This window comes from Ambystoma mexicanum, chromosome 7q, assembly GCF_040938575.1.
Source record: "Ambystoma mexicanum isolate Mex_15411 chromosome 7q, UKY_AmexF1_1, whole genome shotgun sequence".
Classification (NCBI taxonomy): Eukaryota; Metazoa; Chordata; class Amphibia; order Caudata; family Ambystomatidae; genus Ambystoma; species Ambystoma mexicanum.
The window spans coordinates 900,007,582-900,032,329 of record NC_090941.1 but is presented as its reverse complement, the minus strand read 5'-3'; the positions used below and the strand labels follow the sequence as shown (position 1 = coordinate 900,032,329).

General features: G+C 49.0%; 1 protein-coding gene across 1 annotated transcript in view; it reads left to right on the top strand.

The window, feature by feature from the left end:
* Nucleotides 1-24,476, top strand: part of EED (embryonic ectoderm development) — a 677,001-nt gene extending 652,525 nt beyond the window's left edge. Inside the window, exons 12-13 of the mRNA XM_069639744.1 lie at nucleotides 4,111-4,184; nucleotides 22,160-24,476. Coding sequence (XP_069495845.1) covers nucleotides 4,111-4,184; nucleotides 22,160-22,286 — 201 coding nt within the window. The 3' untranslated portion in view covers nucleotides 22,287-24,476. The remainder of the gene's footprint in view (nucleotides 1-4,110; nucleotides 4,185-22,159) is intronic.
* The last annotated feature ends 272 nt before the right edge of the window (nucleotides 24,477-24,748 follow it).

The following is a 24,748-nucleotide window of genomic DNA, read 5'->3' as shown; positions in this document are numbered from 1 at the left end:
CTTAAGCTGCTGACTCCATAGCATTTTTGTTATAAGCATTGTTTTTGGGCTCTTCATTTCCCAGATTTTGTAGGCACACAAAACTCCATTCTGCCAAATGTCTGCTGGTGTTCAGTGAATATTTTGCACATGTTGCAAGGTTTGAAATAGGCATTTTGCTTGCCTTCAGAAAAACACACAGTGGGTTTTAAAACGCCGGCTTTTGGATAGTGGTGAGTACTGGTACTGCACCCATTTTTGGGATTTAAGAAATGAATTCCCCACAATTCTAGGTTGCATTTGGCAATCAGCATTGCCATTCCCAATGGTTTCAGACTACTGTGCGGGTAGTCCAATGGTGGTTTTAGAGCGCTTTGAAGCTAACCGGCGCTACTGTTTTTCCTTTGGCAACCCATTTCCCTCATGGCAACCCGGCCTTTCATTCTCGCACTGGTGGGTGGCAAGTGAGGCAACCATTTTAATGTGCGCGCAAACTGCGCAGCTTTCCTGGATTTCGGCGCACATGTGGGTTTTCCGCCATCTTGAATTTCCTAAGCCCACAGCACCAAATGTTGTAGCAGGGTAGCTTTAACGTGGGTCAGGACACCCTACAGTCTGCCTTAAAATGGTTATACCCACATGTTTTAAACTCAGTGGGACATACTTCAGTGGTCCATGGATTGTGGGAAATTAGTTGTTTAACATTTAGAATGGCTGCAGCATCTTAACTTTAGGCATCACACTAGCAGTAGGGAGTCTTGTCAGTACAGTCAAATATTCCTAAGTGTGTTAAAGATGAGGTTCTCTGGTACATAGCAAGGATGTCCTGCTCAGTTATTGGAAAACAATTTCATGGTTGGGACAGACGCACACTGGTCTTCAGTGACACAATTTGAACGTGTTTGGTAAATGTTTAGTCAGTCCAAGCATGCTTTATGGCAGTGAAAAAACATGGAGAGTGGTAGTGGTGCCCGGATATCAAGTGACTCAGAGGTAACTGGGCAGAGCTGCTCAGACTACAACATCCTGGGAGGTGGAAGAGACTACCATCAGAAGGCGATTGAAAGATAGAGGTGCGTTGAGAGCCATCTCCTAAATGGCCAGAGGAAGGTTCCGGTGGGCCTGGTCATCCCTAGGCAGACCAGGCCCAGGGAGAAGGATAGTCCGAATCAGTTAATTACCCAGTTCATCTCTGATCTACCAATAATCTGATTTGAAGGAAGCCCAAGGACTTCACTCGAGATCTACTGGCTATGTCCACTCATCAATTTGTCTCACAACTTTACACCACAGATATGAGGTACAGGACCCCAGAAAGCCCACATCTAGATGCAAACTCTTCTTTTTGGTTGTGTAACCTAAAGCATGGAATGCCTGGAAGGAATGTTAAGTAACCCAGTTTGTACCATTCAAATGTGGTTACTTGCTTCAAAGTCCATATAGGCATGTGCACCTGCGTCCCAAGGGGAGGCATTGCAAGGGAAGAGTATTAGGGGAACAGGACCTGATCTCACTTATCGGAGAGCCATCCTGACTTGTTTGGCAAGATCCCATTTTCCTAGTTTGATATTCGACTTGATGGCATAAATTGGGCATGTGAGCCAGTCATATACAAGTGAACTCCCTTTATGCTCACTTTAAGATGTTTTTGTAGTTTACTATTCATTGGCATCAGGTAAGTGACTTTCACGCTATGTCTTATAACTCTTAAACCAGTAGGTGATCCTTAGACACAGAACTTGTTTTGCCCCCACAGTGTGCTCTTTTTTTGCCTCCTCAACCTAGAACGCTCTGCCTTTTCCTTACTTTTCTCTTGAGCAATATGTATAACGCTGCATTAATGAAGGGCTTCCCAAGACACAATTATCCCTCGGTTTGCGAGCGAAATGTAGTCTTGGTGAGTAAGTAGTGCGATATGTGCATGGGGAGTTTTTCTTATGCCTGGCTAATAGCTCATAACTTAAAATTTTTCCCCATGGCATCCTGTTTCTACACCACGGGAGGTAAACCATTCCAGTTTTCCTTCAGGCATCAGTATAACTCTTTCTTTAATTGACATAGCTTATTTTTTTAATTTAAACTGTCCCAGTGCAAGGCATACATCCGTTTTCAGAAATTGATTAGCAGAGTTTGCTCATTCATATTTTCTTGATTAGCAAAGAAACCAATTTGATTAGCAATGTGCTTTCTGTAAAATGGTGCATGTCATCATACAACTACTTATGGCACACCGCTGCCATCCAGAGGACAGCCATGCACAGTGAAAGCTGTATTTGACATTTTCTGCAAAAAAAATTAAGTGTTAACTAGAGGTTTAAAACATCCCCTGCAAATGGTACTTCGTCTTACATAATATCTACTAGACTGTGAGTAGGCAAGTAGACTTTGTAAGCCCTGGATGGGTGTCTGTAAAAGGTTAGCTGCATGAATGGGGACACATAAATAGATATGATAAAAAAAGGCTCTGAAAAGAGTTTGGCCAGCTCCCTCCCGCAGGTGCAATATATAATGCAATCATAATCGTAGAGCAAAGCAAGCTCTGGAGGCTAATTGCAGTAGATCTGTAGATGTACTGACTGAATGGAACTATTGATCACTTCTTTGCGTAAACATCTAGTTATCTTTGTGTATTCATTAAGTAAGAGGAAAGAAAGTAAGACTAAGTAGAGTGGAAGGCGTTAGCAGGCAGTAAACTAGGCAAACGAGGTGTAATATTGTAGTTTGCATCTATCACACTTTCAAGGTAGCTGCTATAAAGCAACCGGGTGATCAGATAAAATGGCTTGATCATAGGTTTCACAGATGATGCAACCAGTAGGTGTCAGAACTAGGTTTGCCATGAAAAGCATTTGGCTGTGTGATCAGGTACATTTTAAAAGTGGTCACTCGTCAATATGATGCATCTTCCCCAGCTAAAGGAAATATAGTTTACACTGACATAGATACACCAAGGCAAATTTAGTGTAAAACATGGAGACAATGCAGTGTTTTACAGTAGCTATGCTGTAATTATGCATTATGTAACAACTTACATTGTTAGGAATGGAACTGAATGACTTTTATTAACAAAAAATAAACTTAACACATACTGGTTAGACAGGATATAGTTATCTTAATAAAAGTATTATCTCAATTACTTCTGGTTTGCAATTATTTGAAAGAACAAATTATTGCCAAGCACTCCCGCACAGGCATTTGGCACTTAAAGTGGAGGAGATGGTTACTGCTGCACTGTCCCTCCATTAGCCTTGTTGAACTTGCAGTTAAGAGATAAGAGGGTGGAGAGAGCCCTGGGGGTAGGAGAGGAATGCAGGATGTGCTGTGCTTTCATTGAACTGGGTAACTTAAATAGCTAGCTTTGCTACACAATTTTCAATTTAATTAGCAAACCTACAGAATTGCATAGCAAATTACTATGCAACACTGATTATTGTATGCCTTGCAGTGCAATGTCCAATTCGTTATCTTCTTCAGGAACCTATTTACAAGTTTGCTGTGACCTCTCGCACACCCCTGTACATACAGTAATGGCAACCTCTACTCTTCATTCTGGTATAACTGTTTGGTTCCAACATTTCAGTTTAAATCCATAAGTGCTTTCTATGTTTTTTGCAGACGTTCTTCTAGGTCTCTAAGGAGGTGGATCTTTGTTATGGTGGTATATACATTGGAGGTTATTTTAAGCGGGTTGGCCTGTTCAAAGTAGTTGTCTTGTATATTAACAATTACAGGGATCATGCTTTACAGGAGAGTAACTCTTTCACCGCCCAGATGTATATACCGTTGACTGCCATATACAATGTAATCAGGCTTTCAAGCCTGGAGTAAGATCAAATCCCAGATGTTTTCTGATTCTTGATGCTTTTTTGATTTTACAATTATTTGTCATTGTCATGGGTAAATTCTCACTTTTGAGAAAGTATATTTTCCTTGGAAGTGGCTACTGTATTTTGGCCCATCAAGAATGAGGCACATTTTGATTTATGTTGTGGTTTCTTCAACACGTGATGTAAAAGTAGGGTACTGTAACATGTTTAACCATACTTTCAATGCCCAACTCTGTGCATGGATCAATGGCATAGTAGATTAAATGGCTGCACGGTTTAAATGTGATGTTTGCTTCTTTTAAAGATGCTCGCATTGGGAAATCAAGCTGGCAAGCTGTACGTTTGGGATTTGGAAGTTGAAGATCCTCACAAAGCGAAGTAAGTACAGACCAATTATTAAACTTTGCATAGCTCTGAAAGCTGCAGCATTGCTTGGGAGCATTCAAGTATTAAGACCAATGATGTATACGTGATTTACTAGTTATCTGTGCATGTCTAGATCTGACATGTCTCGAAACAACTGTATGAATATTGGACCCTCCCCACCCCACACTTACCCCATAAAAGCATATAGAGAGATGGCGTGTTAGTTGAAAAAGAAAATCAATATGGATATGTCCAAGATGGGCCGGTGCACCTCCCAATAACGGGCATGCCCCGCAGTCTCTACACACCCTTCTGGCCCATGTATCTGGGGGATGTGGAAGTGAGAGGTGTTTGCAGGAATTCCGCCTCCCACCACCAAAACTACCAAATTCAGTGATTGTGGAGTCAGTGATTTCTGGAAGCAAGTTACAATACACTGCGACTGCAGAGAGCTCACAAAGCCTGGAAAATTGTGCCCACTTTTGTGCTGAAGACCTAGTTAGATCGGAAGGGGGCTGTAAAACCATTTCATTTTTGGGGACTTTTGCAGAATATTAATAGGGTCCATTTGACTGTTATTCCCTCCTTTTTATTTTTGTATCACTGACCTATTCTTGGTGGTACTGTAGCCTGACAGCCATTGGGACTGTTTTTCACTGAGTCTAGGGTTCCCTGGTTGCTCATAAGGCTCGCAGCTCCATGAGTGCTTATTAAGAACCCCATTTGTGGACTGGGTTTGTTTCTACCTACATTGGATTTAGGGCTGGCAGCAACTGTAACTTTAGTTTTGACTTCACATGTGGTGCAAACAGATTTACTGCATTGGTAACCATGTGTACCTCGTTTGTAGCCATTTTAGTATGTATTTTTGTAAGTTCTCCCGTCTTGTTTTTTTGGGCTCCTTTTGTTCAGGGTATCCAAAAGGCAGACTGAAAACTGCTGTTGTGCACATGTGGGATCTGTGCCCAGCCATGCTCCCTGTGTAGTGGTCTGAAATGGTGTAGATTAGTGTCTGGCCTTAGGAAGGCCATATCACATCCGGTGGTGATTTGGGGGTCAATAGCAGTTTGATCTAGCAGGATTGGCTGGCTGCCTAATGTGCCGTTTCTGCATTTCCATGACAATGTTTGTCCATATTGGCTTGAGTCCTGTGTCCTGGGCTGATCACCAGTTTTGGTTTTTAGGCTGCTGGTTGTGGGGGCCTGGCCTGCTGCGCATGGAGTGAGGACGCTGAAACCTCGAGCTCCGGCCGAGCCACCATAATCCGATCCTGAAAAAGGTGCTTGGCGGCCAACAGCACCGTCTGTGACGACCCAGCTGAAGCTAAGGCGAATACCTGCGCTTCACAACTAATCCCGACAGAAATCGGAGCCTGGGAACCTGGTGCGGCGCCCCGGCTGCCCCCCTGATCCCGGGCAGCGCACAAAAAATGGCGGCGGCCGGGCGGGCCTGAGGTGTGAGCAGAGCTGGCGACGCAGCAGCACCCGCGGCCAGTCCAGACTGCGATCCTGCCACTGGCTGACAATATCCAGGTGGGCAGAGGGAGTGCCGGATTTGTGCCGCGGGGTCCAGCGGAGCTATCCCAAGAACCTAGACGGCGGCCCCGTGGGGACCGTGAAGACTGACAACGAGCGCTCGAGGCGGCCAGCGAGCGGAGCCACTGGCGTGACTAGAGTGTGGCTGAAGTGTTAAGGAGAATTCTCTGTAAAGGCTAATTTCCCAAACCTAGTGAGTCCCCCAGCAGCTTTGCTGGATTTTTGGGATTTATTTTCTTCTCCTGCTAAGAGTGAGACTCTTTTTCTCCCACTCTTAGACATGATTTTAGATATCCTTTGACTTTGAAATGTGTTTTATGGGCTATGGGGTCTTTTACTCCATAGGGTTTCATGTGTTATTGGTAAGTGTGTTACACAGCACCCTCAGTGCAGTAACAGAGGGGTGTCATAGTGACCCCCAAACATAGACTCCATACCCTGGGACTGACTACTGTCTCCCAGGGCATGTAAAGTCACCATTGACTTTACTAGTCTTAAATTGTGAACAGAACCAGTACAAACCATCATATTGTGGAAGTACTGGTAGGGGTAATTAGATTGCCCCTGGGTCTGTTTTTCGAGGGGGCACTGTGCAGTCCCCCCTTGTCGAGTTTCTGGCTGGTGGCAGTGGTTACTAGGCGAAATATTCTGCCGGAATATTTCCTATGGGATTTTTCCATTCATTTTAAATGCACCACTTTTTTGGTGCAATGTTAAAGATACCGCCGGGTTATTTATTTAATATTTATTCCCCGGTTGGGTCTTTTTGCCAGAACTCGGTTTTAAAATGGCGTTTGTGTTCGCCTCTGTAACTCCAACCCAAGTCGAGCCCTTTGTTCCACTTTTGGCGGGCTTCTGCACAGAAGCCACCAAAAGTGGTGCCACTCTGTCTGGGTCTACAGGCTGTGTGGGAGGGGGGGTTTAGGCACCCTGGACTGAGTTGCCTCAGCAACTCAAGTCGCATTCTTGTGTGATTGGCCCAGTGGTGAGCCGCCCGGCTCACCACTTAGCATGTTTGAGTGACAGCTAGGACTGATGAATGGGGGTTTTCTGCATAAAAGCAGGGCTTTGGGGACTGGAACTTCAGAAGTCGCCACAGGACCAAAGAATCCGAAGAGGGAGAAGCTGAGCCGACCTGCAACGACGACACTACCGGTGGAGCCCTGCTGAACCGCCTCACCACTTTTCCCGACGACAGAGAAGATCTTCATCCCGGAGAGTCTTCTTCCTCTGAACTGGTGGGGATAACCAGTTCGCCTTCTTTTCACCTCCCTGGAACGTCTCGTGGTCGAATCGCCCGTGCCGGGTAGCCACGCTTCACCACTACCGCGAATAAAAGGGAAGTACCTTTTAACCGGGAAACTCCGCAATTGGTTTCTTCCCTGGCAGTGCAACGACATCCAGCTTTCCTCCACGCCGAGATCTTCTCTCCCCTGGACGAAGCACTGACTTGCACCCGCTGCCAGGAACAACTGCCCCCGCTGGAACTTCCTCACCATTTCAGGTACTGTGTCCCGCCTGGTCTTCCTTGGAACAGACTGTTCAAGGCGTCCCGTAAATCCTTGACTCTCTATCCTGGGGTGACCTGGGACCTGTTAACTAACTTTCTCTGAACTGATCCAACTCTTTTTGAACTATCTGCAAAGACTTTTAAAGTATAATCCAGCTGTGTGATCTTGGACACATTCCGCCTTGCTCTCTCCAAGAGTGGGCCTGGCCTATGAACTTTCTTGCTCACCAGTAGACTCTGCCTTTCCTGACTTACTGTGGTTCTTTTAAAAGTGTTGGTATTGTGTGCTTTCCTAATCCTGCCTTTCCCTCCCTTTTTAACTAACTTATTGGAGTGCCATCTTAAGTTAAGCGCTCACCTCTGTCTGCAAATAAGTGGTGTTTTAACTAAGACTTGTTCAATAAGTAATCAGGGATGTATATATATTGATAGTGACTGTGTTTGAACTTGCTTGCCATATTAATGTTAGTGTATTTTACAAGTGTGTTTAAATAAATAATTATATACTTTTATACCCAAGCTCTGGTCAGTGTTTGCTTGTGCTACTATATCCTTGTACCTATTTTGTATACTCTATATACTGTCTAACTCTTCTTGAGAGAAGTCTGGCTGCTCAGCCACAGCTACCAGGTAAATCTGGGTGGTACAGACTGATACCAATTGGGTTTACTGCCAACACCTGTAGTCCTAAGCCTTTTGCAGTGGTCCCTAAGGGAACTGCACAGGTTTCTGCCTAACATGAAGCCGCCCAGCAACCCTAGGAGATTGGCCCCCACTGCTGTGGGCCTGGGCCCCCCACAGGAGCGGTCGACCGAGACTCGAGGCAGCCGGTTGGCGCACCGGCGGGCGGAGCCCTCCTGTGGCACCTGAGGCGGGGTTTCTCCGGTGAGGCAGCAACAACAACCTAGGGCTCGGAAAACCCCAGAGTGAGCCCAAAAAGCCAACAACCATCCCAGGCCCGGAAGACGGAGTAACCGCGGAGCCCCTCTGACCAAGCAAGGTGAAAAGCAGCACTTCTGCGACACGAGACGGAGTATAAGGCCGGAACCCCGGTAACTGAAAGGGGGCGAGAAGAGGCAAACGGCGGCGAGGAGCTGGCCCATGGACCGGCGCCGGAGTGGCCTGACTCGGAGGGCATGGAGGGCCTGGCACACCGGGGGTGGGTGGGAGTCTGGTGCCGGGTGCCTGCCTCTGCGACCGGCGCAATAAGGCAGCAAGCGCTGGGTGATTTGTAAACCTATGACTGGCCATTACAAACAATAAGGGCGTGAGCTTACCCTGCTGGGGGAGGTGCAGCGGGCCCGGCCCCAGCGCAATACTCGGCCCACCGGGGCCCTGCCCGGCTGCGGGCGACCCCAAGCAGACACTGAACCCTGTCAGGGCGGACATGATCTGTGCCCACACGCCACCCAGAAGCTGATCCCCCGACTGTCAAAACGGGGCGAATTAAGGCTGGGCTGCTCAAGGAACTGCCCTGCGCTCCACACTAACGCATGGGCGAAGTACCACTGATGGCATAACCTAGGAGAGGCCAACCAAGCACATCACGCAGCCCCCCCCCCCCCCGGGCTAGACAGTAGAGGACCTTGCATCAGAAAATACTGGAGAGACGCAGTGGTGCACCCCGGGGGCGACACATCAACCCCATAACTGTGCATAGTAACACTGTCCCCCCGCATTCCGCCTCAGAGGTCAGACCACTGTGGCGACCACGACACATGGCAAGATAACCTTGGGCCAAAGATCACCAGTGGCACCACAGTGGCGAGGGCGCACTCCACCAGTGCCCAAAGTCGAAATAACAGAGCATTGCAACAGGGGACTCTGGTGAGGTAGAAGGAGATAGGCTGGAGAGAGCCACGCAACAGCCCAACCTGAAGAGGCAAACCAGACGCCAGTATCAACCGAAAGGGCCAAGTAATTCTGCCATGGCCGCATCGAGAAGCAAGGTTAAAAACGCCACAATGGACCCTTTCATCATGGCGAAAACCCACCCCATCGCCCAGTCCACAGCAAAGGGCGCAGCGCTGCAAGTCAGTCTGGAAGAAAGTACTAAGGACAACCAAGTGCTTGAAGCGATAGCAGCCCTAAGAACGTTTATAGATACCAAAATAGGCGAAGTTAAGGCCGACATCCAGCTCATACGTCAAGGGGCACGTAAGTTAACACAACGTGTCACCAATATAGAATCTTCCCAGATGATGTCAGGAGACACCGCTGACCTTAAGGCTGAGGTGGCAGATCTAAGGAGGAAGGTGGGCATCATAGAGGCAAGGTCGGAGGAGGTGGAAGGCGCAGTAACATCAGGATACTGGGCATCCCAGAGGGGACAGAGACCTCAGATTCAATGGCCTATGTGGAATCCTTGATACAACAAGAAATTGGGGCAGAGAAGTTGTCACAGGGCTTCGCCATAGAGAGGGCTCATAGATCGCTCCAGAAGAAACCCCTTGCCCCTGGGCTCCTACCCCCACCCCATCATAGCGAAGGTCCTCAACTTCCGGGACAGGGGAGTAATTCTGAAATTATCGAGGGAGGGCGGAGTGATAGAGCGAGACAACTCAAATCACCATCTACCCAGACTATACACAGTCGGTACAAAGGGCAAGGAACTCTTTTGTCCCAGTCAAGGCTAGACTGAGACAATTAAACTTGAAGTACATGCTGCTGTACCCGCCTAGGCTAAAGGTGATTCACAAAGGGCAAACGATATTTCTGGAAACGCCGGCTGCAGCTAATATGTGGATGGAACATAACAACTTGGCCGAAGTCCCCATAGAGCCCACTCGCGAGAACTATACTGAAGCTCGCAACGAGCAATAGCCCAGCAATGGAACACCAGCGCCCTTGACACTTGCCTTGGGCACTATCGCAGAATGGCACAGCATCGAAGTAGAAGCATCACAACAACATGAGACAGCTAAATGATTATGGGGCTCGTTCGGCCTCCCACACATGAGCACACAGCACGAAACCGCGAGAGATCAGTGCAGGCCAGTTGCCAGCATGACTCCACTCGCGCCAGAAACCCGGATGGGGCCAGGCAGCGCAAGAGCACCTGAGCACTGCACCTTGATGGCAGAAGCTGGGTGCACCAGTTATAGTTACTTTTTCTATGTTACTGTTGAGACTGCCCTCCTCCCAAGGATCAGCAGACGAAATGAAGAGGACCCGAAGTTGGACACTGAAGCTGACTGACCTATGCAAGCAGGGCAAGATGTGACACCCAGCAGCGCATGCCCACGTCGCAGCACCGACTGGGAGTCACCCACGGCAACAATCAAACTCAGGCAATGGCAGCACAGATCAAAATAATCACGTGGAATGTCAGAGGTATGGGATCCTACTTACGGAGGAACCAAATCCATTCCTACCTGAAGCGAAAAAAGTGTTGGTCGCTCTCCTGCAGGAAACGCACCTCTCGGCGGACACCACGGACAAACTGGCAGAGTACTGGGGAGGCCAGGGCAGCGGTGCATCCTACTCAAAATAGGCACATGACGTATACACATGGGTGAGCCCAGATACAGCATTTCAATAGATGGGGGCGGAAGTGGATAAAGACGGCAGATATGTGGTGGTATGATAGAGAACACCTGGATATGTATCGTAAATTTGTATTTCCCCCAGCACGGCATACCTTTCTACCTCAAGCAGTTAGGTGCTAGAATCACGCACCACAGGGAGGATACCTTCCTAAGGGGGGGGCGGGGGGGGATTTCAACTGTGTGATGAATGAGGAAATGGACAGATCCATCACACCACGAATCTCCAATAACTCCGTCGCGCGGGCACTCTGCAATGCGGTAGAAGACCTGCACCTAGTAGATATCTGGAGAGACTTGCACCCCCTCGACAGGTCCTACTCATTCTACTCGTCCCCCCGTGGCCTTAGAACCAGAATAGATTATTCATCAACAGCGAGCTAATCCCACAGGTGGAGTCTGTGGGCTACCTGGGTAGGTCGATCTCGGAGCACTCTCCACTGCTTGTGAAGTTCTGCCTAGGAGGTCCCAGGCCCCCCATCCCGATGTGGCGTATGCCCACAGAAACTTTAACGGACCCTGTATTCAAGGACACCCTAGGAGAACATTTGGAAGAGTATATAACGATCAACAAGGGATCAGTTGAGAAATGGAGCACACTCTGGGAAGCCATGAAGGTGGTAACGAGGGGTGAGATAATAGCAGAAGCTGGGGTAATCAGGAGACAACTGAAGAGGGAACTAGAGGTCAAGGAGGAAGAGATCATGCAACTGGAAAGTAATCTGCCCCCAACTGGAGAGAAGGAAACTAGGTTGAGAGAAACCGGAGAGGACTGTTGACTTGCGTGGCAGAGGTTGTCCAAGTTCGACTTCTCCATGCAGACTGTTGAGGCACATAAGGACGCAGATAAGCCAGGCAGGATACTCGCCTGGTTATGCAGGAAGGCGCATCCGAGGCAAGTTCCCAAAGAGATAAAGGACGAACGTGGAGCAACTCACAGGACACAACCGGCAATAAATGAAGTTTTCTCAGAATTTTACGCCAAGCTTTACGCTCATGAAGAGCAAGTCCCAGCAGAAGACATCAGGGACACCCTGGCCGAAGTTGGACTTCCCAAACTGAACCTGGAACAACGAAACATGCTGGGAGAGGCTATCAAGACGGAGGACATTTCAGAGGCGATCAGGTCCCTTTCTGCATGCAAGACTCCTGGAACCGATGGCCTTACTCCAGAATTCTACAAGGCCTACGAGGCGATCTTAACCCCGATGCTAGACGGAGTATACGAAGAGGCATATGAGACCGGGATACTACCGGGTAGCATAAGAGACCCCCTCATAGTACCAATGCTTAAACCAGGTAAACCGGCCGACGAGTGTGACTCGTACCGTCCCCTGGCAATGCTGAACTACGACGGCAAAATCCTGACAACCATACTAGCAAAAAGGCTGTCGAGGGTGATAGGATCTCTAATACACGAGGACCAGAACGGTTTTGTCCCGGGGCGCAGCACCACGGCTAACTTAAGAAGGCTTCAACATATAATGGCACAAACCGCAGAGAGCAAGGAGGACCTGGCGGTACTTTCGCTAGATGCCATAAAGGCGTTTGACTCGATATTCTGGGAGTGGCTGATTGAGACTCTGAGGGAGTTCGGACTTGGTGAGCACTTCATTAGGTGGGTTAAGGTGCTTTACAATACCCCGGTGGCGAGAGTAAAGACCGGAGGCATGGTGTCAGGAGCTTGGGCTATCCGGAGAGGAACCAGACAGGGGTGCCCACTGTCGCCAATGTTATACGTCCTTTGCCTGGAACCGGTAGCAATCGATTTCAGGAAACAGCTCCTTGATGCAGGTATTAGAATAGGCGGGATAGACCACATTATCTCGCTGTATGCGGATGACGTCCTTCTATATCTGCGCAATCCTCGAGAGAATGCACCAACAGCACTAGACATCCTCGACAATTTTGCAAAATACTGTGGGATAAAGTTCAGCAGACAGAAATCATGCTCCTTCCCTTTTGCTGGGCTTATGGGAAAGGAAATAGAGGAACTAAAATGATACTACCGAGATTCCTGTATTACTTTACCAACATAACGCATTATATACCCCCATCCTTCAGGAAACTAGAATCCCTAATCAGAGACTTCTTGTGGGGTTCAACCAGACACAAACTCAAGCTAAACATCCTCACACTTCCCTATAGGGAGGGCGGCATTCAACTGCCCGATTTTCAGAAATATTATCTAGCAGCACAAATGACTCACGTTGTTAAGTGGCTATCGGATGAACCGTCAGCCAAGACAAGACTCCTCCGACAACTGACGACACCAATGCATCCCAAAGAGGTAATATGGAGCACGCAAGTGGGGCCCCCTGACCCGCCCATGATAGTGAAGCTGGGGAGACCAGTCTGGAACAAGGTCGGCTCATCGCTCGGACTACAACACCCATACATGCCTGAAATCCCCATGCTTGCTGACGTCTGCAGGCTCCCCACCGACCTGCCAGCAATGAGGAGCTGGGAGAACTGCGGCCTCTATACATGGGGAGATATGTTCGAGGAAGGGGTATTCAGGGACTTCGACTCACTACAAACAAAAGATGGGCTCGCCGCAGGTCAGTTCCTATGTTCCTATGGTACCAAAGGGTGAAACATGTAGCCAAGAAAAACTGGGGCACATGGCCTGAGGAACCGGAAACGCACCCTCTTGTGCAGGAGATGTACAACCTGAGCGACGGCTGGAAACCAACATCAGGGCTATACACCCAAATAAATGACACTCAACCCAAGAAGTGCGCGCCTGAAAGAGAGATGGGAGACTGATCTGGGGACTGAAATCGCGTAGGGCGAATGGAGCAAGGCCCTGATGTATCCGAAGGAGTTGTCACGGAACGCCAGGTTCAGGCTAATTCAGCTGAATGTCCTCTGTAGGATGTGGCCTAGCAGTTCGGGCTGGACTGCCCCTTATGGGGTGGGGCCAAGCCTGATTTGCATATGGTCTTTCCTCTTCGGTAATAGCTTGGCAGGTGAAGAACGGTGGTCTGGAGGGTTGCCCAGAGCAATGCCAGTGGTTAAGATTAATTCTAAACCTTCCAGCCATCACCTCTTTGTTTTTGCTTTGTCACCCCGAGTGGGGCGGGTATGCCCAGACGTGGGTCCCGTGCCTGCTGGGCCTAGAGACCCAAGCTGCTCCTCACTGATGAGCCCCAACAAGGGTGAAACATGTTTGGGGATGCTTGTGGTCTCGTGCAGAAGGGATGTGGCCTAGCAGTTCGGGCTGGACTGCCCCTTATGGGGTGGGGCCAAGCCTGATTTTCATATGGTCTTTCCTCTTCTGTAATAGCTTGGCAGGTGAAGAACGGTGGTCTGGAGGGTTGCCCAGAGCAATGCCAGTGGTTAAGATTAATTCTAAACCTTCCAGCCATCACCTCTTTGTTTTTGCTCTGTAGGACCTACATGACGCCACACAGGACAGCCTCATTCAATAACAAAATCCCGTCGACATGCCCATGGTGTTCCTGTGAACATGCTGACCTGATCCACATGTTCTGGACTTGCCCCAAATTGCAGAAACTCTTGTCCGCTGTTGAACGGACCTGCAGGAGGGCCGGAGTGGAAAGGTATGAGTGGACAACCGCATGGCAACGGGAATGAGGAGAGTCAATTATTGTTATTGTTTGTTTATTGTTGTTCACAGTTCACCAGGCACTTGATGTTATGATGCACCGCCTGTGCTTAACCGCTTTTTGTTTATACATAAATGCCAATAAAAACATTAAAAAATAAATTAGGCTGCTGGTTGTTCTTCCTAGGCCACCTGTGACCTCCTGCTTGTTCCACTTGTCTGCTGGGCCAGTTCTTCAGTCATGCTTGACCACTTCTTCATTGGATCAGTCTTATTGTACATGGAAATGAAAGCAAGAATATATCTAAACTGCCACTCATCTTTGCTTTGCTGCTCAAACAGTTGTCCGAGTATAAGTAGCTAGGCGGATAGGATTTGGCTGTGCATGATTGTTTTACCTGGATGGATGTACCTCATTTTACTGGAACATGTGTTATAAAGGAATTCAATTCAGAGAGGCTAGCAGCCTTAAGATTATACTGGGTTAAGTTCATAACATTTCTTGATGGACAAGAGGTTTTTCGTCAAGACCAGGCAAAAGGTGGAACTCGCAAACTTTAAATACTTAATCATGTACTACGTTTCTGTGATGGGGAAATTTAAAGGGTTTGATGTTTGCGAGATGTTGGTGAAGGGTACAATACGTAACTTTGCGTACCTTCGACTTGAAGGTCGGTTGGCATATGCTAGTTGGCTAGAAAACCGCGTGAGATACCGCACACCTTTTGAAAGAGTACTAGAGTAGGCCAAATCGATCGAGAAAGGGAATTGTTTCGAAAATAGTGTTTTGGTCGCATGTGATCTAGTCGGGAGACAAAAACAAACTGTACTGAGAATCAAATTCCAATTATGATATTACAGACTCTGGGATAAGATATATAAAGTCACGTTCCATGGCAATCTTAACACCTGTTCTATGGAGCATAATAAAGTTCTCCAGCATGGGGTGTGGATTGATTTTGAAGTTCCATGTAAACCAATCCATAAAACTACCCACCTTGTTCCAGAACCCCACTTCTCCAGCATGGGGTCTGACTTGGATTCACATGCTCATAATATTCCCCGTCGTCAGGCTGGAAATCCTCGGTAAAGAAAAAATCTGTATCAGTTTCGTTTCTGATCTGTCTTTCTTAGTAGTAACCAATCACTGATCTCTGGGTCATACTGCCCCCAGCCAATGACTGCCCTCTCCCTAAGCCCCGCCTCTGGCAGCCAGCCTCAGATTTTTACCGCACGCTCAAGTGTTGGGAGTCCGCGTGTTGAGCTCTCGAGTTTTTTACTGCGTTTTCACGCTTTTTCATGAGATTTTCTCATTTTTCGGTTTAATCGAGCCTCAAGCTCCACTGTTTCCACTTCTACGGGGACCCGTTTTGGAATTCCTCTACGCCCCTCAAGGGTGAAGTTTTCGTTGAGTTTACACTTCTTGGAGGATTCCGGAAGATCTGCGGCCTACCTCAAAGGACATGGCCCAGGACAAAGGGAGCTCGACGCCCGGATCCAAGCTGTTCAGTAACTGCCCTGGATGCGGATTATATAACGGTTTCAAGGAGGACGAGCATTCGCGATGTCTCTACTGCCTCCATGGGGACAAGACGCATGTGGAGAAGGACTGTGCGTTCTGCAAGAACCTTTCGGAATGGACCAAACAAGATCGTTGTTCCCGCCTCGCCTCCTGGCTGGAGAAGGGCACAGCAAGTGAGAAGGTGAAGAAGTCGTCTCAGCGGGCTTCTAAGTCCTTTGAGGGCGCCCCGGCGACAGGGGCCCAACAGAAGGCCAAGCACTGCGAGGCCGCGGGCTCCGGGAGCGCCGAAAGGTCGGGCTCTTCGGTTGCCAAGCAGGGCGCTACTTCCCCGGCACGTTCGACCACGAGCCAGTGCTCTGGTTCGGGGAAGAGGAAGTCTGAGAACCCGGGTAGGCCGCTGGAGCGGACCCGGTCGATCTCGAAGGGGGAGCGAGGCGTTGACCCTCCCCGCAAGGCGAAGGTCCAGGACGCACCTAAGGTGGTGAGGGCCTTGATCCACCCGGCTAAGGCCTCTACCTAAGTGGTCTCTGTGACCCTGGCGGAGCCGGCTGAGACTACGCCAATGGAAACGGCCTTTGGACCCAGAGTATCCCTGCCACCGCGGAGGGAATCCTCTTTCCAGCTCACCGCTAAGACCCCCGCGGAGCCCCTGGCTGAAAGAGGGTGGGGGTGGCGGTGGTCGTTACAGACTCTGAATCAGCCTCTGAGGAGGAACTGGTGGAGACCAAGAGGGGCCTCAAAGAAAGGTCCATAGGCCTCAACGAGCGGTTCATAAACCTCAACGAGCGGTTCGAGAAGGTTCGCTCCCAGGGGACGGTCCCTGCTGACGTGATCGAAGAGGACGACAAACAGGGCCCAGTGGAGCGGCCATCCCGTCCGTCGCAGCCATTGCCCGAGCCGCAGGATAGCTTGGCGGCCATTTTGTTGGCAATCCAATCCTTATGTACCGGGATAAGGACGAGATTACCACGGACACTGACGGAGGATCCAGAACCAGGCCTGTCGGGAAACCCTCTGAACAAGCGGAGGAGAGTCCACCCCTCTCCGCCCTTCGTGCCCACGAGGCCGGTGGACCCCTCATCCCCCTCGCCGGGAGAGGACGGGCGACGACGGGGATGACAGAGCAGACATCCCGTCGTCAACGCACCCCCCTTCCCCCCGCGTGCGTCCCCAGCCCTGAAGAACAGAAGGAGGGGTTTCTGTACCAACGACGAGAGGAAGACGGTCCTCGCGGTGCCTTTATCCGATGACATCTGGGACGAGGGGCTTGCTGTCCTCAAGAACCCTGCCACGACACCCTCCAAGAGGGACAGGTACGAGAAGAAGTACCGAGTCCCCGATGCCGCCCCCTTGTGCCTCAGGGCCCAGCCCACGCCGGACTCGGTCGTCTCGGCAGCAGCTAAGAAGGAGGCAGCGGGCGCGGTGGCTTAAACTTCCACTTCCCCGCCGGACAGCGAGGGTAAGAAGTTGGACTCTATGGGACGACGAGTCATCTCGTCGGCGGCGACGACGATTAAGGCGGCCAATGCCTTAGCGATCGTGGCCCGCTACGACAGGGAGCTCTGGTTCAAGATAGCTCCCCTGCTAGATTTCCTGCCTGATGACAAAAGGGCGGAGGCCCTAGAAATTCTGCAGGAGGGCGAGGTGGCGTCGGATCACGCCATTACGGTGGCAACGGACATTGCCGATACCAGATTTCGCCAACTGGGCAACGGAGTTTGCCTCCGACGACGAGGATGGCTCAAGGCGACAGACTTTCGCCAGGACGTCCAGACCAGAGTGTTGGACATGCCGTTTGACGGCAACAACCTCTTTGGTAAGGCGGTGGGTGAGTCTCTACAGGCCATCAAGACCGACTCTGAGACGGCCCGAGCCCTTGGGGTGCTTCAGCAGCGACGGCCCTTTCGGAACTCTGGAGGCAGACAGGGTGCCTCCAAAGGATCCAGTGGTGGCTCCTCCACCTACCGCCATGCGGCCCGCTCCTCTTCCCAGGAGGCCTACAGAGGTCGCGGCAAGCAAGGGGGTTCCCGCGGTCGTCGCCAAGGAGGCAAGGCCGCTTCCAAGCAAGACTGACCCGGCCGGGTGGTCGGGCCCCCACCGAAGCACCCCAGTGGGAGGCCGACTGACGAAGTTCGTCAGGGTGTGCGAGTCCATCTCCACCGATCGTTGGATGTTGGACACCCTGGCCAATGGGCACTCGCATTACTCCTGTGGCCAGGAAGGAGAATCACGTCCCTCGACTGCTGTTGGAGGTAAAGGCGATGCTCAAGAAAGGTGCCATAGAGCTCGTCCCCAGGAGGCTCCGGGGCTCCGGAGTATACTCAAGGTACTTCCTCGTCAGGAAGAAGACAGGCGGTTGGCGCCCCATCCTAGACCTGCGTCGGTTAAACAAATACATCAAGGCACAGAAATTCAGGATGGTCACCCTCCAGCACGTACTGGGACAGCTGGAGGAAGGAGACTTCCTATCGTCGCTGGACCTGGAGGATGCTTACTTCCACATCCCCATTCTAAAAAGGCACAGGAAGTTCCTCAGGTTTGTGGTTCAAGGACGCCACTACCAATTCAGAGCCCTACCGTTCGAATTAAAGTCGGCACCCAGGGTTTTCACCAAGTGCCTGGCACCAGTGGCGGCGCGGCTGCGCCTCCAGGGGATCCACGTCTACCTGATCATACGGCGAGGACCGTCCGGTTGCTCACGGAGCTGGGGTTCTCCATCAACTACCCCAAATTCCACCTGGTTCCGTCGCAAGTAGCACTTTTTTGGGGGGCGAAGCTCGATACAGTGGAGCAATTGGCCTCCCCTTCAGAGAAGAGGACCAAAACCATCCTGGGCAAGGTACGGCGACTGTTAGCCACGGACGTGGCCAGGGTGAGGTCCATCAAGTCCCTTCTTGGGATGATGTCCTCATGCATCTACCTTGTCCCCCTTTGCAGACTTTGGATGCGTCTGCTACAGGAGTTCCTCGACGCCCGCTGGTTTCAGGTGGGGGGCTGCTTCGAGGAGAGGATCCCCCTCGACGAGGAGTTCCGTCAGGTGATCCTATGGTGGGGCACCCGGGCTCACCTCATGACGGGCACGGACTTTCAAACCCTGGCGTTTCAGGAGACTGCGACTACAGACGCCTCTCTGGAGGGTTGGGGGGGGGGGGGGGCCCACACTGGAGATCTCCACGCAAGAGGCCTTTGGCTCCCGGAGGAGAGGTCTCTTCACATCAACATCTTGGAGCTCCGTGCAGTGTTCTGGGCGCTCAAGTCGTTCTTCCCGTCCCTCAAGGACAAAGTGGTGAGGATCTTCACCGACAACACCACCACGATGTTCTACATACGGAAGCAGGGAGGCGCCAGATCCCCAGCTATATCCCAGGAGGCCCAGGATCTGTGGCACTGGGCCATCGCCCAGGGGATGTTTCTGGTTCCCTTCCACCTAGCAGGAATAAAAAACACCATTGCCGACTCACTCAGCAGGGAGCTGCGCTCGTGCCACGAGTGGGAACTACGCCAGGATCAAGTGGATCGACTCTTCCAACGATGGGGCAAACCCCAGATCAACCTGTTCGCGACGGCGACAAACTCCTAGTGCCAGAGGTTCGCCAGCAGGTTCCCACAGCCGAGGAGCAGGGGCGATGCTTTCTCGTTCCCTTGGGACAACCTGTTTCTATTCGCGTTCCCTCCATTGCCGTTGCTGCTCCGCCTCAGCTCAAGAAGTCCAGGTGCAAGATGATCCTCGTCGCACCGGCGTGGCCGAGGCAGGTCTAGTTCCTGGACCTTCTGGACTTGTCAACGTCCCCGCCAGTCAAGCTGCCGGCGGACGCGGATCTTCTCTCCAGAGAAGGAGGCGCCATTCTACACCACGACCCACAGTCGCTGAACTTGCAGGCCTGGCTCCTGCAGCGCTAGAGTTTGGAGGGTACGATATCCCGGCTGATTGCAGAGAGGTTCTTGCAAAGGCCAGGGCGTCCTCAACTCTCAAGTGTTACGGTCATAAATGGAAGAGGTTCTCTGTCTGGTGCCGTGCACAGAAGATTAACCCTCTGTGGATTACGGCCCTGCAAGTGCTGCCGTACTTACTGTCGCTGGCCAAAGCTGGACTGGCTCACGCCGCCATAAAAATACATCTGGCTGCCATCTCCCGATATACCAGGACTACGGGACGGGCGTCCTTGTGGTCTCATCGCCTGGTAAAGAAATTTATGAAGGGACTATTCTGTTCATTCCCGCTTGTGAAGGCTCCTGCCCCGGCGTGGCAACTTAATGTGGTGCTGACCAGGCTCATGGGAGCCCCATTCGAGCCTATGCATTCGGCGCCCTTGAAGTTCCTGTCATGGAAGACCGCGTTCCTCGTGGCCATCACCTCTGCACGACGAGTGGGAGACATTCAGGCCCTATCTTGCAAGCCTCCGTACTTGACTTTTCATGACACAAGGGTAGTGCTTAGGACGCACCCCTCCGTCATGCCAAAGGTGCCATCGGACTTCCACCTCAAAGAGCCCTTGGTGTTACCAGTTTTCTTCCCGTCGCCTTTGTCGCCGGCCGAGAGGACTTTGCACTCGCTGGATGTAGCTAGAGCGCTGAAGTTCTATGTGGACCGCACGAAGAGTTTTCGGAAGACGTCACAGCTATTCGTGAACTTTGGGTCTGTGAATGAAGGGAAGGCTCTCTCGAAGACTTCCATTTCCAGATGGCTCTCCGGCTGCATCATGCATTGTCACCGGTTGGCAAACCGACCGCTGCCCGGCCGTCCGAGAGCCCATTCGACCAGAGCGATCGCTGCTACAACGGCGTTCCTGTCTGGTGTGCCCCTGCTGGACATCTGCAGGGCTGCTACGTGGAGGTCGACGCACACCTTCACAAGATTCTACTGCGTCGATCGGGACTCCAGGGAGGAGTCCAGGGTCGGCCAAGCAGTGCTGCGCAACCTGTTCGCTTAAGGTGAGCCTGGTGAGGAGGTAAGAGATGCTTAATGTTGAGTTTTTGTATTGCTTAATGTTAAGCCTGTTGCCACCTCACGTGGTTGTGCATGTGTATACTGCTATGTATTCTTTTATTCATGAGCATGTGAATCCATGCCAGACCCCATGCTGGAGAAGGAACAAGTTACTTACCTGTAACTGTTCTCCAGCATGGGTCTGGCATGGATTCACATGCAAACCCTCCCACCTACCCCTCTGCGGCTTTTCACTTGGTCATACTGCCACTTGGCGTGCTACCAAATCTGAGGATGGCTGCCAGAGGCGGGGCTTAGCGAGAGGGCAGTCATTGGCTGGGGGCAGTATGACCCAGAGATTAGTGATTGGTTACTACTACGAAAGACCGATCAGAAACGAAACTGATACTGATTTTTTCTTTACCGAGGATTCCCAGCCTGACGGGGAATATTCATGAGCATATGAATCCATGCCAGACCCATGCTGGAGAACAACAGTTACAGGTAAGTAACTTGTTCCTTCTGCACGGATGGTACAGAGACCCATTGTGATGGAAGCTGTATGCAGGTTCTTCTCCCATGTTAGAGGTTATGGTAGTCTTTCCAAATGTAGTGGCCATGTCCTCTCCTAAACGTCTTTGGATTAAGGAAATGTGTGTCCCTTAACCTCTGGACCTCTTAACGATATTATGCATTCCCCCCCAAGTATTAGGAGACCTATAGATTTCCTTGGATATGGGAAATGCTTTTTAGAGCTGGTATGGTTGCAGAAAGTTTGGGATTTATACTGAATGTAAAAATTAACATAGATGGCATACAATGATTTAAGTAAGTTTGAAAAAATGGTGTGTTCTTAAGGATAAATGGTGCACCACTTGGGGTTTCCATATGTCGGATTCTCCACCCCCCTCAGTAACTGGAATAATTGGGATGTGAAGAGACCATGTACGGAATGCCCACTGGTGATTGGCCAGCAGGGTTCGCCAAATAAGGGACCATAGATCTAGTACTTGCTGGTTGCTTTCAAAGGTCACTGCTTAGAAATATACGACTTGGTCATGTTCTGATGTGGAAGTGATGGATGTATTTACGCCAATGCTACCCTAGTTTTTTATGTTTGATTATTGTACTTCTAGCATTTCTCCAATGTCCTTTTTTGTTTATTTTAAATATGTATCTTGTGTGGGGTATTTTAGAAAGTTAATAAGCAAATATTGGAAAACAAAATCTAAACAGATCATAAACAATCCAGTTAAAATGATGCAGCTTATTTGGGTGACAGCTTTAAGTTGATGTGCATACATTGACAAGTGCTACAGATGTACATACAGTGTGTGGCATTTCTAATCTCGATGCTTCTCCATTCTGTCATTTCAGATGCACAACACTTACACACCCGAAATGTGTGGCTGCTATACGTCAGACAAGTTTTAGCAGAGACAGCAGCATCCTGATAGCAGTCTGCGATGATGCCAGCATCTGGCGTTGGGATCGTCTGCGATAAAGCCTTTTCCTGGACAAGCATTATCCACCAGACTGAATCACTTGCCTTCTGCTCCTAGTTGCATATTCATATTCCATTGTCCCATCAACCGGTGCTAAACATGGCTATGTTTACGTTTCCTGTGCTCACGTCCGCTACAGTGCTTTTAATAAAAAAAGAATACATATTTTTGTAACCATTTCTATAATGTCCTTTCTGATTCATGCTGCCTACTATACTCCAATGAACCCGAAAAGTTTGTTGATGTAGGTTTTCTGTACATGGTCCTCTGCAATCAAGAGGGGGACCCAAGCCAGGGGAACAGAATTCCAGATTTGTATATCTAGAATTACAAATCTGTCTTGCCTCTATCGTACAAAGTATATGGATAGAAATTTGAAAACCTACACATTGCTTTTATTTCAATATTAACATAAATCTAATCACGAATCTACAATACATAACATTCATAACATGAAAAACCTCAGTTCTGATCAGTTTTAACTCTCATTTCAACAGCTGCATATGTTCCGAGAAAAACTCCAGAAATCTGTAATCCACCCAAATTAAGCCCACTCTTTGGGAAGACATCAACATCCTTGGGAAGCTTGTCTTCCATGCCAAAAAATGTCTGTGGCTCCTTGACGTGCCTTCTGTATTTGTATGGCTTAATCCGAACTGTTTTGTTCTTGACCGGCATTGGAGAAACGTTTGCAAGATGCTGTTCGGCAGATGCACCCTTTGATTGAAACCTTTTGAAGGGAAATCTAAACAATGGAGCATGCTATTGGGGAAAATGTATGGCAATAACATTACAAATGTTTTGATGATGTGGGAGTATAAAGTTTATATGGCAAAAGTGTGGTGAAGGCAACACACTCGGAGTAAAGGATACATGTTTTATACTAGTTTATGTATATGGGAACCTCCTTCCACACAGTATTGACGGGAATGTGTGGTACCTCCACATTTGGGACCAAAACGTACTTTCTCCCAAATCTACTCCCTAGTGCCTATGTGCTTGCATGTATTCTTTCTCCCTATAAACTTTATCATCCCATTGTTCCCTAACCTCAACCTCTGAAGGAAAGATCTAAATCTGGCTGTCACGCTAAAATTACGATTATCTTTAAAAAAAAAAAAAAAGAAACGACGAGTGCCGGACGATTTTGAGAAGGTAAAACAAAACCTGGTGCTGTTTCTCAGCTGGGGAACTCTAACTTTCTATTCCGAAAAGCAATACAATTAAAAAGCTAAAATAAGAATGTTAGAAGCGTTAATGAAGGAACCCAATATTAAACCATCTAATCTGAGGCGTTCCATTGGATGACCAGTCACTGTCCATGTCTATGGCTGATGGAAACATGTTGAGTGCATAGCCTGGTACCAGGATGGTGTATAATATAGATTGATGATCGATGCTGGGATTATAGAGCCAGTTTCTCTCAAATATAAACCTTCCTCTTCCAGTGCCGTTTACTTGAAAGGGTGATTGACACACCTGCTTTGATTTGCCTTAATTAATCTTATTTCAAATATGTGCTGGTTCTGCCCCTTTGAATGGCGGGCGTGATGAGACCTTCACTAGAAAGAGGGATGTGCAAAGTTGCACAACAGGTGGTGCTATTTATTGTATTTGTAACATTGATGCTTCAAATGTTTGCGATATGTAGGTCTGTGATGTTGCTACAGCAATTGTACTATTTGATTCACACTTGTTAAAGGCATGCCCAAGAACATGTATAACTCACTCACCTGTCAATAACTTGGTTTCTAGCAAGGCATACTTTTTTGTTTCATCACAGTATTAAAATAATGCACGGTAAATCCATATTTGTGCCTCTATACCTGTTTCCCATTGCTGACCCGAATACCAAAACTCAATGTGGCAGCTCAAAAATTACAGAACATTTCCCATTAGGTTTAAGCATGCCCCATTCTCTCCAAATAATACATTTCCTAGACGTTTGTAAAATGTATGTTCTCTTGTCGGAATTGTGCCTCTATCTAGTGCAACCTTTTGTACATTGATATTTAAATTATGGTATTTATTGGGCAATAATGGCTACACTGTAGTAGAACGAAACTTTAAACAAGTGCTACACTTTGTGTTTGTCATTCATGGTTAACTCTTTTTATTTTGTTGAATTGATGCAAAATCTTTTATAAAAATGTTTATATTTAGCACCTTATTAAACTCTATAAATTAAACGTGTACTGCAAAGGTTTCTCAAGAAAACGACAAGCGTGTCTACTTCGCTTCCTACCTTCTTCAAAAGCAAACGTGAAAGTCAAAAAGTCTTTCTTTTTAATGTACATGCTGAAGAAAAAATGGACATGTTTACTGAATGGGGTCTTAAAAATCCTGTAGTTCTGCAGGTGCTTTCTCTCTCTTAGATAAACATCAGTATTGATTTAAATGATCACTGAACATGTTTTAATATATTTTCCGGAACCATAGAAATGGAAAACTGCTTTATACG